The following is a 12638-nucleotide window of genomic DNA, read 5'->3' as shown; positions in this document are numbered from 1 at the left end:
CATTAAGACCCCTATGAATGCATCCACATATGATTCAGACTGCCTTAAGGAAATTTCCCACATTCACCACTATTTGAACCTTGTCACAATATTGGTGAGCCGATAAGAACTGGTGATAGCAAATACAAATCTTTCATCAAGGCTCCCAGCAAACCTAAGCAAACAAAAGCATATAAAGAGCATATAAATTCTATAGAAGATAAATCATTTTCCAAATTTGTATCACATATTGTACCACTTGCACTACTTAGACATCATCTTTCCCAGCTGATTTTTTTGCCTTAAAGGAAAATATGGTTTATGCTGCCAGATGTACATTGCCAGAGGGGAGTATGTTTGTACACATAGTGCTACACTCTCAGGGCTACAGCTAGGACTTTAAACGCTAGGGCATTCACCATAGGTATTATTCAATAAATAGCCGTAGAATGACCACCTGTGTATCTTTACAGACTCACCCACAAGTGCACTTAAATTGTAATATCTGTCAAGGCAAAAGATTTTTCCTCTACAGAAATTTTGCATTCTGAGAGCTATTTTTTCATAAGCTATACATGTTTTAGAGATGCAGTAGTTGAAATTACATGCCCTACGATTGCTATTAAGAATTTTTATCAATATTATTTTTAAATACTTTACAATATTTAATTTTAATGAGTTTATTAAAAAATTAAATAACTTTCTAAAATAAACTTTTCAAATGCTTGAGCCCCCTGAAATATATTACCCACGGTAAGTGCCCCCCATTCCCCACTCTAGTTCTGGGGCTGGTTACATTTAATAATGTCTGCCACCAAATCACTTTGAAGAAACACATTGATCCTTATATCCCAAAAGTTGATTTTTTTTGTGAAAAATTAAGTGGATAATGAAAGAAAACACCTATGGAGTAATAACTATGTTAACTATGGCCTTACTGGAAGTACCAATGATAACTATAAACCTCAGCACTATACAAAAAAAAATTTAGAGCTAATTCAATGAAATTTATGGTTTTTCTTAGCTTGCGTATCGACAGCAAGTTACCACGATAGGCAGCCCATACCTCTCAAGTGCCCCCTCAGCAAATTTTTGGCTACGTGCCTGCTTGCAAGCAAGGTTAAAAAACTAGAGGAATGGGTCGAAAGAAAAAGGTATTCATACTCAGGAATTTACTTTTACCCAGATACTAAGGAAGAGATAAAGGTAGAGTCCAAATACTAAGGAAAAAAAATGACGATAGGTGACAATAATTGACACTTAGTGAGAGCAATCTAATTTACATTGATGTGTCACTGTTTGGTTTATGAAGGGAAGGTTATTATTTGGGATATGGAGTTGCAACCATGATTACTGAGGCAAGCGGATATAGATCGCTGGAAGCATGACATTCTATATTCCACATGGTAGGATATACATTTAAACATTGAGATACACATTGAAATAAGCCGTATTATAGATGTGTACTTAGGTTTGAAAATTTACAACTACTTTCTTCAGTTAAATTCGGATACCTGATATTTAGACTTCCATTTACTTCCAGATACATTCATGAGACTTTCTTCCTCAATACTAACGGAATGTTTAAAAAAAATCACATCCACCAGGGTAACTCAAACTGACCAGGATGCTAAAAACGCTGTTGAAAGAATAATGAATTTATGTCCCAATACGATACACTTTCATCCTAATTTCAACATATCATGACAGTTCTGACATTCTGTAGGAAGCAACTTACCTGAATCCCTAATCATGATAAGAGATCAAAAGCAAGAAAAATCATTATTCCATCATAAAGTTAATGAAATACATACTAAACACACTACAATATATGGTGCCATCTACTGTAGAGTTCAATTCTTCAACTCACATTTTAATGCTTTTTTTGTTTCTTTCTTGGCTCAAGCAAAATAATCATGGATTATATGCCTCCAGTTAGTATATAAGTTATGGCCCCGAAATACACAAAAGTTAATTCAAAAATGCTCTACACAAAGCTACACCCATAAATCAAGGAGGGAGTGCTCCAGGAAAAAGAACCTAGAAAAGAAACACTACCTCCCAATGACTGAAGGGCTGTATTATCAGCAATCAACTACCAAATGTTTGAAATGGATTTCTCCATTGGGCCATTTGATTCCACATAAGCAGCATGAATTGTCAAACAAGAGCCAACTCATAGATTAAATAATGAAATCAATTCTTTCTAGAAGATCACATGGAAGACATGATACACAGATATTATTAATACACATATTTACTACAGTTCCAAGTGGTTAAAACTTGGAAAATAAATAACTCACTTTATACCATCCAGGCATTGCACCTAGACGCACAGTTTGGCAGTATAATGGGCAATAGACAACCAGGGGCGGTAAGAGTGGTGAAACATGGAGGTTGCTGCAGTAGATGCTTCCCTTGTATCCCCTTCAACGTCTTCACCTCTACCGAAGCAAAGTACAAGATTGCTGAAGCGGTAAGTACTCTTCTGATGGCACATTTTTGGGCCATGGGAATTATCCTACTCTTTCTCAGCAGTCTATTAGAACAAGTGACTAGTACAGGCAGTGATGAAACCTATAAAAATGAAACATTCAACATGAGAGAGTCAGTTATAAAATTTAAAAAAATAATGCACTATTTATTTGATACCATTGGTAAATATCACAAAAGCTAGCTAATGGGCAATGGTTGTTTGTGTACGTTTACTGTTACATACGTTGAACACCCCGGTGTAAAATGGCCAATGAGAGCTGTATCCGGTGGTTTTAGAATAAAATTTAAAAAAAAATAAATATCTCCAAGAAAGAATGAGTTATAAACATAATTTCTCCCCAGGTTCTAGCTGGTGGGATTCAAAGCCTGCTCCTGAAATATGGCCACAGCCAGACATCAATAATAGGATTTTCCTATGATTCCTGCCTCACAACTGCAAATGCCTGTCTCTTAACTTCAATTGTGATGCTTATTTCATGTATCATCTCTCGACATAGTATCGAGACAATAAGGACAACACCTTTTGTAAGTACACATATATCTCTGTAAATTGCAATCATTCTAAAGTTTTCCAGCCCATCTTGTCTGTTAACAATAATTCTTAGCAAGAGGATGAACTCGCAGTGTTATAAATAACACTTAGAGATAAACAGGAAAAATGGGCTTGGAAAAGCAGTGATAGACTGTGGAGCACTCATTAATCAAGAAGGTTGTTACATATTTACTATATTCTTTTAAAGGCACTGTTTAATTGTTTTCAGGAATGGATATTCAATGGCTTAGCCTGTATCCTTTACCTGTCTTCTGGGGGATACTTGGCTTTCATAGTGAACATATTTTTATTCCCATTATACATGGCTATACCATTTGCTGGCCAAGCATACCCAGCACTTTCAGCATGTTATGTAAGTAACTGTTATTCTGTTATATAAGTACGAAACTAATACCACGCTTAATATAGTTTTAACTAATATAGATGTCAATGTAAAAAGGCAAATATGTTTTTCCATGAGAAATCCTCATATGACAGGTTATTCATTGGACAAGAAACATCTACACTCCCATACGAATTTTGTTGCTTAAGCCTGAATAACACAATCATTTTTTCCATCCCTTTGGAGGGACAGTACCACTGATCACTCCAGCAATGGCAGAAAAAATGACTATGTCTCACGATCATTCTCCTCGATGGCTCCAGCGATGGAAAAGCCATCCCCATTTTCCTTCACTCAGCACGTCCCTTTCTTTGTCACTGAAAACGGAAAGTGTCGGAATATGCAATGGAAAAAGGCACGGTGGGAATGACCATGTGATTCAGAAAATGACGGATCGAGTGATCATTTATTTGGTCCCTGAAAGGCTATTCCTGGAGGGATCTAAAGCCACGGGCATGCTAGGGTGTTTAGCAGCCGCTTCTAACTAGCCACTCGTAATATTTCCAGCAAGCAGCCTAGTCTGTTCCAGAACTAGCAGCTGGTGATTGCCACCAGACTAGTGTTAACTATCTGCAATCAGAAGTTGAACACGTTTAACTTTTTAGTGCTGCTTACTCTCCCCTGCCTGTCACGTGATCCCCTCCCTGGTGCCAGTCAGCCAATGTGAATCCCTAATAGCTCCCAAGCAGCTGGTGAATTAAAACGTGTCTCGTCAGTGGAACAGCGAGGGGGGGTTTTGGGGGTTAAAACCCCCCCAGAGCTCAGAGAAATTTTTAAGTTTAATCCATTTTACTTATTTGGATCAGTATTACTAATAGAATAGTGTAAGGATTAATCAAATTACCATCAGAAGGCCGTTAAACTCACCATTTTGAACCATAATTCTTAAAATTTTTCTAAAGGAGGGCCCTCGCAACTCCTGCTGACCCTGGTGGGTATGCAATACCCCCACACCGCTGTGTATTATTTGTGCCTAAAACCCCCCTAGCCCTAATTCTTTGTTGCACCCCTGTGTCTCGTTGGTTTTATAGAGTGTTACTTAGTTTTGTTATGCTGTATTTTCTATTTCTTTTTGTGAATAACAGCGAATATGTTTCTATGCTCCAATTCCAGTTCCTTAAAAAGTCTTGCTGCTGCCCCCAGATCATTTCTCCAGGATCTAACCCACCATCACCTCTTTTTCTGTTTCAACATCTGTTCACACAACTCCCTAACTCCAATATTTAACACACATCTAAAAATCTCACGACTCAAAGTAATAGATGACATGTTGAACTGATACACAATGTTTTCAATTCATCATCAGCAACTGTACTAGTGGCTATTTACTTATTATGTGAACCCTACAGATTTACTGGGTGATGGGGATATTTACCAGCGGCTGGTTAGTATCGGCTGCAAAACATCCAAGTGTGATCACGGCTTAAGAGGGGAAAAATGATCTTATGATCTAGGCATTATATTGGAAAATTACCTTCTCCTCTTCATCTTGCCTCCATCCAAACTTAGCATCAAAGAGATTTTGGATTGGTTCATATCATAATCACACTATTGGTATAAATATCTTGCACATGTGCTAGCGATTAAAAATCCACAGAGTATGTAACACTTAAGCAGAATTACAATGCAACTGTTTCAATTCTATAAATATATCTATTATTGCAAAGTAATTTTACACATTTATGATTGACAAGGTCAACATTTAATTTATGTTTGAAAGCTGATTCAACATCTTTTAATTTCCAGGTTATGTGCTTCTTTGCAGCCATCATTCATGGCATAGATGCATATAAAGCATTCAGGAACTGAGAGTATGATAATTGGTTATGTGAACAAAGCAATTTCTTCTTCTGCATTTATCCTAAAATGATTTATTCCATTAATGCAGCCTTATTTCTTTTCTTTTAAAAAGGAAAGTTGGCATCGCCTTAAAATTTACTGTATCTTAAATTATTATGTTATTATTATTATGTTATTATTATTATGCAAAAACATAATTAATTATTCATTACATCAAGAACCCTAATGAATGGTATTTGATCCCTAGTCAATGGATCTAATGAGTCCATACATTTGATAGGTTTCCACTGAATCTTATTAACCCTAGGCCTCATTTATACCTACATATTTTAAGTGGAGTAAATAATTGTCTCCTTGGGCTGTAACAAACATACATGTCTCTCATATCATGTACTTCATCAACACTAAAGTCAGGTATATCCCTGACATGATCACCAAAAATATTTATTCTTCAGACTGTCTTATATGTGTGCTGAATTAAATAATATTTTATTTTTGCAATAAATTGTGACATTTTTCTTCACATCTTACTATGCTAAATAAGCCATAAAAAACCCACCTCAATTAAATTCTCTAAAAAAGACCTCAACATCTTCCAAGGAGGTTGCAAATATCTGGAGGCGCTGTATTCAAGTTTTAAGTGCAGTCAGAATTCCACCATCTTGGTTTGATAATTTTTGGGCTTAGTCTCAAACAGTGTATGCATATAACGAAGCATTAAATTCCTTATATCGCCTCTGATTTATAAAATGAAAATGCAACAATTACTTCTTGATTGTCGTCGGAGTTTTCCGATCGTACATCATACTACTGTTTACATTAAACTGTCCACATAGTCATATCGTGGTGATAATATATCATCGTGAACATACCTTCATTCCATTATTGTGACCGGTCCGCTATCGTAAGATTTACATTGGCTGTAATCTTATTAATTACCAGTAGAAGTGCAGGGGAATGGATATTTTACACTTGTAACATGCTATTTTTGGCTAAGCTAGTTGCACAGCCATGGTGATGGATGATAATTTTTCCTTGGGAAAAGATAAGCGAGGCATATTTTCACGAAGCGTTCCCATAATGATAGAAAAAAGGTTAACTGTGTTTGTTTTTGACAGTTTATTTTAACGTAACAACGATAATGGCCGAATATTTCACCAAATAGTTAGTATTGACTCATTTGGGATTATCAATGGTTTGGTATTTCTTGTCCCTGACATGATCACCAAAAATATTTATTCTTCATACTGTCTTATGTGTGTACTGAATTAAATAATATTTTATTTTTTCAATAAATTGTAACATTTAAATTTATTTTTCCTTTACATAAATTTATTCCTCTTCTTTTGTTTTGAATTGCTCTTCGCAAACATTTAACAGTTTCACAATAATCCTACCCAAGCACACCCATTCCTGCCACACTGCGCTCAATGCTCAGAACCAGTGGTGCCCCCTCCAGTATACATATTTACAACCTCCTTGATATCTTCTAATCACAAAATAAGCCCATTCTTTTTTTGTTGCATGTGTGTACCATATTTGAATTTGTTTGATTAATATTTTACAATGTAAAATCCAATAAATCATATCACATCAAATCACTAAGGATCTAACATACATACATAATGGAAAAAAATCAGAATATTCAGAGTATTTGCTCTCGATGTAATAAATTCTAGCTTGACATGAAAATGTCCGAAAACATGGTTTTCCGAGTATCTTAATGCCAAATACTTAATGGAATTATCTTTCACGCCTAATGATTAGGAAAATACTACTTTCAACTTTGCAAATGGGAAGGAAAAATATCAACCAACAAATTCATCACAATTGATGTTAAAATTGATACACACAAGCATATTTTTTTCCAAATTACATGAATCTACCGCTGTTCGGGAAAGTAAAGAGGAGATAGACTAAGAGGGATGAGTCCCGTATCACAAATGCATACATGTTTCATGATGGCTAGGAAATTTAAATAAAGAGGCAATTTACTGACCAGATTTTTAAAACCATAAACTATCCCATGAAATTTAAATTACAACAGTTAACACACATTAGTGTACGTAGGAAACAACAAGATCTGTGTAATGAGTGGATAAAGAGGTAAGCAAAGAGATAATACTCCTTATCACTTCTCCTATCAAGTAATGCACTCATGCCATGAAAAATTTTGAGACTTAGCTTTCCTGTTACTGACATCAAATGTAAACCAGCCACTGCAAGCAATAAGTAGGAGATACATTTTTTCAACCTCCAGTGAGTACCTAATTAAAATAAGAGCAGTACACATAAAAGAATGAATTTATTACCAAAAGTAATGTACACTCATGGTTACTTTTTGACATAGTCGCCGTAAAGATTGAGGCACTTGTCATTTCTGTGAACAAGCTTTCCATTCCCTCTTCACAAAATGTTGCCGCCAACGAACTGAAATAAGCTATCACCTTGTCTTGAAGGTCCTCGTTAGTTTCAAACCACTGCCTGCCCAGCCATTTCTTGAGATCAGGAAAAAGGTGAAATTCAATCGGTGCTAGGTCAGGACTATATGGTGGGTGATCCAAAATATCCCATTGAAATTGATGAAGGATTTGCTGGGTTGCAGCAGCACTGTGAGGACGGGCGTTGTAATGAATGAGAACAATTCCTGAAGTCAACATTCCTCTTCTTTTGTTTTGAATTGCTCTTTGCAAACATGTAACAGTTTCACAATAAGCAGCTGCATTAATTGTGGTCCCTTGTGGCATGAACTCAACAAGAAGGACGCCTTTTTCATCCCAAATATGGTAGCCATTACCTTTCATTTATTAAAGGTTTGTTTGAATTTCATAGGTCTCTTTGGAGAACATGCGTGCATCCATTGTTGTGATTGTCACTTTGTTTCGGGAGTGTAATATTGATTCCAAGTTTCATCTCTGGCTACAATTCATTTAAGGAAATCCTTTCCTTTTTTATGATAATGCTCAAGATATGACAAAGCTGAAGCCATTCGACGAGTTTTGTGGATGTCAGTCAGTTGTTTCGGAACCCAGCGGGCACAAATTTTTCTGTAGTCCAAGAATAGCCAATAATTGAGTACAGAGAATACTTGCAATTTTAGGAAATTGTATTGATAAATCATTAATTGAGAATCTACACTTTTCTCTAACCACTTTCTCAACTCGTTGCACAATATCTTCTGTGGCGGCACTCTTGCATCCTTGCCCCCCACCATCATACACATCAGTTCGGCCATCTTTAAATTTCCGGCACCACTCACACACCATTCCATCACTTAAACAGTTTTCTCCATGCACACGGAACATTCTTTGGTGAATTACTGCAGCACAATTCCCTTCTGCTTGAAGAAAACGAATAACACTTCCCAATTCACACTTGGCGAGAGAATCAATTAAGGTAGCCATGTTTATGGGCCTGTGGCTCAACACAGAATGACATCTTGACCTAGACAATGACAGATAGTGAGGTGGGGAGATGTGCAAAGAAGTGTACTGTGCATTACAACCACCTGTCGCACTTTTGATAGCTGTGCGAATCAAGCGGAGGTTGAAAAAAAAACATCCCTTGTAAACGTTCCATTTAGGAAATTTTACGAAAAGAAAAATTTTCGCCTTTCTGCGGTTTCGGAGCATGCATGGTCCGAACGTGGGAATGTCATTCTATTCCAAGAATCAAAAATCATCGCCAGAGAGAATTAAATATTTCCCTCGGCTGATAAGGGAGGCGATAAAAATTGCGAATCATGAAAATAACTTCAATAGGAAGGACGGCTATCCTTTAGCTACATCATTCATAAGGCTCTTCCAACAATGGAATTCAAACCAAGCAAATCAGCATGCGCCTGACTAGCCTAATCTATATAAAGAATTGCAGCTCTGCAGATCATTTGGACCTGAAGACGGGAAGCTGGAACAGACCCAAAACTGTCGTCCGCCAAAAATGAGTCGACGTGGAATTAACCCGGAAACCAATCATCTTCAATCAATCAATAATCTTCTAATGCAGAGAAACCCAATGACCATATGCCACTACACCTTATACCCTCATCCCAATACCTTTCCCCTCAACTATGCCAATATTAGTCACAGAGGTAATCTAACTCATGCTAAAGGATTATGGAAACTCAACAAAAGGAAAGAATTTAATAAATAAAGATATTTGTAATGAAGAAGATGCATGATACCTAACAAGAATTTCTAAAGCTATCGATCAGAACACATGTTGTTTCTGGAAAAATTGAAATTAAAACTTACATGCTATTGGGTACAAATCCCTATCTTCTCTTTGCTAAAATGATCTTGAATGACACAAATTTGATGAACATAAAAATCCTTGGGACTCTATCTCTTTTTCTGGACAAGGCTCGAGAATACAGTTAAAAATACAAATTTAATACACCAAAGAGAAGAGATTAAGTACAGCAAAAATACACATTATATGATATCCATAGGAGATGAAAGTAGGTATATTTAATCAATAAATAACCAACTAAAGTGGCTTACCTAATGTATAGGCACATTAACTTTCCTATGAAAGGATAGGAGCACTATTAACTCATTCCCAACTTAAGAATTTGTAGATCTCTTACTGCACGAAACCATGGACCACCATGAAGGAGAAATATTGCTAATGCTCGATTGACATATCCCAGGCATAGTTCTTGTCTTTGCCTATAGAGAGAGAGTAAAAGGTTAATAAAATTGCTTGGAGATTACATATAATTACAAATAATTAAAAATACAAATTACATTAATATTTACAACAGTAAAAATATGTACAATGTTAAGAAATGATTTGTATGAATATTTAAAAGATGAATATGTCACATACTGAATCATGCTTGTGCCTTTGTTCTTCATAGTTGAAACAATCACATCAATCAACTTTTGCAATTCGAATGCTACTTCCAAACTATTAGATCCAAAATTTTTTTCTAGTATTTGTAAGCTTGAGAAAAGATACTCCATTGCCTCTTCATATCTCTCTGAAAAAGTAAGGAAATATGTAACAATATTTTAAACATAGGATTTTGCCACAATAAGCTTAACCTCTTCTCTCTCTAATAAATCTATGACAGAGGATTCACGTGAAAATCTTAAATTATAAGCAACATTATTATTCAAATGACACAAATGGAGCAACTATGATCAATTTGCTTTGAATACACAAAACTATAATTTCTCTCACAATTATTAACACACAGAACTTTCAAGTATTTGTATACACTTCCAAGCAAGGAAAAATAGGACATAATTCATAAATTTACTTGAATAAATGAAGTTCTTGTCTCCCTAATCTAAAATTTTATGTTTGAAACAATAAGACATCAATCATCAGTAATTGTGTCCTGCTACATGTGCATTAATTAGATTGAGTCCATTGAAGTCAAGAGTACAAAATTTAAGCGCAATTCCAGGTCTTCAAGGCTCAAGTCATTTAATTCCAGGGGGTCGAGCACAGAAATGTCATGGGTGTGCAATCGATTGCTGAACCAACACAGCTATCAAATATATTGAAGATTGATCAAAGGAAACAGACAGCCTCTAATTGATATATCACGATTACTATGCCCAAAATATTTATATAATTGACTACATAGCAGGTAGTATTACCGTGGATTTTAATATTTACAAGAAAATGTGGCATTATTCAAGTTGTTTTTTTATAGTCCATGGACTTCCTTAGACAAACATTAAATTATATGAACAGAGTACATAATTACATAATAGGTGAAAAAAGGAGTGAATAAGAATAAAGAAATCTTGGCAGAAAGTCATACAGAGAGGTGCAACAATGGGTTCATTCAGCAAATGGATTGGCTCTGGAGCTGCACGCACTTAGGTAAAGATTTTGGAGTGCTCTGAGGAAGCACTTCTCATTCTGCTGACTGTGAAGCTCAGTTGCCACATTAGGATTTGATAAGTTAGGTATGACATATATAGTTTTGAGGCGTGACTTCATGAAATTTCTTCATATTGAATAAAAAACTTTGTAAATTTCACATATAAAACTCATTGTGTGTACATTTGTATGTACTTGACTTGACTTTACATAGGTGAAAGTTTTTTAATTCACAAATTAGGTATGTTTACCCGTCACATCATATCATTCTGTGACATCAAGGTTTCTTCCACTCAGACAAATGGCCAACTAGTCTCACTGAGAGCACATATTCAGCCAGAATGCTCTGGACGACAACAACCTAAGAAATAATCAGATTGATCTTTTTCCTTTAGGGTTACATTAATGGGGAGCACAATCAAAATAAATTGATAATTTTTGCTAATATGCATTACACAAACCAATTTTTAACTATTTGGTTCTAAAGGCCTCCTTCTGACTTTTAATATATGTATAAGTAAACACCAATGTGTAGGAGCAAAACCATTCTCTTATGAAGACAACAAACTACTCAAATCAATAATTAGTACCTTGGGATGCATAGCAAAATGATATTTTGTCCATTAGCTGAGAAATAGCAAGATTTTCATGGTAATAACATTTCTGTAGTATTTCAAGGCATTTCCGAAAATGTATCACAGCTTTATCTAGTTGATTGCATCTTAAGTCTTCCATTCCTATAAAAGAAGAGCACACAACACTTTTCTGAGTTGATTACATCATAAACCACAACCTCATTTTCCACAGTTTTACTAAAGGAAACACCTGATGAAGAGGTAACACCATCAAAACACATTGTGTCTTTAATAAAGTATCTAAGTGAAATTTGCAAAGGATCTTTCATTCAAGAATCATTTGGGTTATAAATTATATAACTTATAATTAAAAAATCTACCAGATATTTTTTGCATTACTAGGCACTAATCCAAGAATAATACTTACCAATACAATATTCCACATGCCCAAGGTCTACCCCATAGTCTAACTCCTTCTGCATGTTTGCTTTTTTCTTGCAGTCCAAACAAAACAAGTCAGAAGCAGCATCATCATCTTCTGACATTTCTTCGCTTAAAACAAATGGCCCAGCACACTCTGGACATGAATAAGCTCTTGATTTCTGTAAATGATGCACAAAAAAGTCAGTTTCAAAAATTTTGCCAAGGTTTCCAAATTCCTTTCCTGAAATCTTCCCAAAGCACGCATCTCCCAATGAAAGTGACCAAGCAATTTTTATTCTCAACCAATTACAGGGGAAAACAGAATTCAGAACGTATTTTACATACAAAGCATATTAATGTACATTATCTTCCATGCTGATGATGTACACGTGGAGTATAAATATTGACAAATAAATAAAATTAAAAATATGTGGTAGTGAGAGCACAATTCCTCATGCAGCCAGCGCAATCTAAAGAGGGTGGTTTCCTATTATTTTTTTATTGCCTAAATCGAAAGATTATGACTCCTGGAGTACATATTTCACTCTCTTAGATTTTTAAATGACAACATCTATTTTTCGCGATTAAA

At 35.4% G+C, this 12638-nt stretch overlaps 2 protein-coding genes across 3 annotated transcripts in view; one reads left to right on the top strand and one right to left on the bottom strand.

Annotated features, from left to right (window-relative positions):
• Window positions 1-280: 280 nt before the first annotated feature.
• The window catches only part of LOC124161028 (SET and MYND domain-containing protein 4-like), a 41936-nt gene continuing 29578 nt past the window's right edge, over window positions 281-12638 (bottom strand). Inside the window, exons 11-15 of one of the 2 annotated variants that reach the window (XM_046537170.1) lie at window positions 12054-12228; window positions 11642-11788; window positions 10041-10194; window positions 9713-9880; window positions 281-2556 (exon numbers count right to left, since the gene is read on the bottom strand). In XM_046537170.1, coding sequence (XP_046393126.1) covers window positions 9760-9880; window positions 10041-10194; window positions 11642-11788; window positions 12054-12228 — 597 coding nt within the window. In that variant the 3' untranslated portion in view covers window positions 281-2556; window positions 9713-9759. Of the gene's footprint in view, window positions 2557-9712; window positions 9881-10040; window positions 10195-10947; window positions 11413-11641; window positions 11789-12053; window positions 12229-12638 lie in introns of those variants that run through there. The other variant, XM_046537171.1, reaches the window with a different exon arrangement.
• LOC124161031 (protein singles bar-like) lies at window positions 2330-5343 on the top strand. The gene is made up of 4 exons (XM_046537173.1): window positions 2330-2455; window positions 2818-3000; window positions 3237-3380; window positions 5157-5343. The coding sequence occupies exons 1-4, from the start codon at window positions 2330-2332 to the stop codon at window positions 5217-5219; spliced, it is 516 nt and encodes a 171-aa protein (XP_046393129.1). The 3' UTR covers window positions 5220-5343.

The sequence above is a fragment of the Ischnura elegans genome, chromosome 6, assembly GCF_921293095.1.
Source record: "Ischnura elegans chromosome 6, ioIscEleg1.1, whole genome shotgun sequence".
Classification (NCBI taxonomy): Eukaryota; Metazoa; Arthropoda; class Insecta; order Odonata; family Coenagrionidae; genus Ischnura; species Ischnura elegans.
This window is presented reverse-complemented; position numbering and strand designations above follow the sequence as displayed.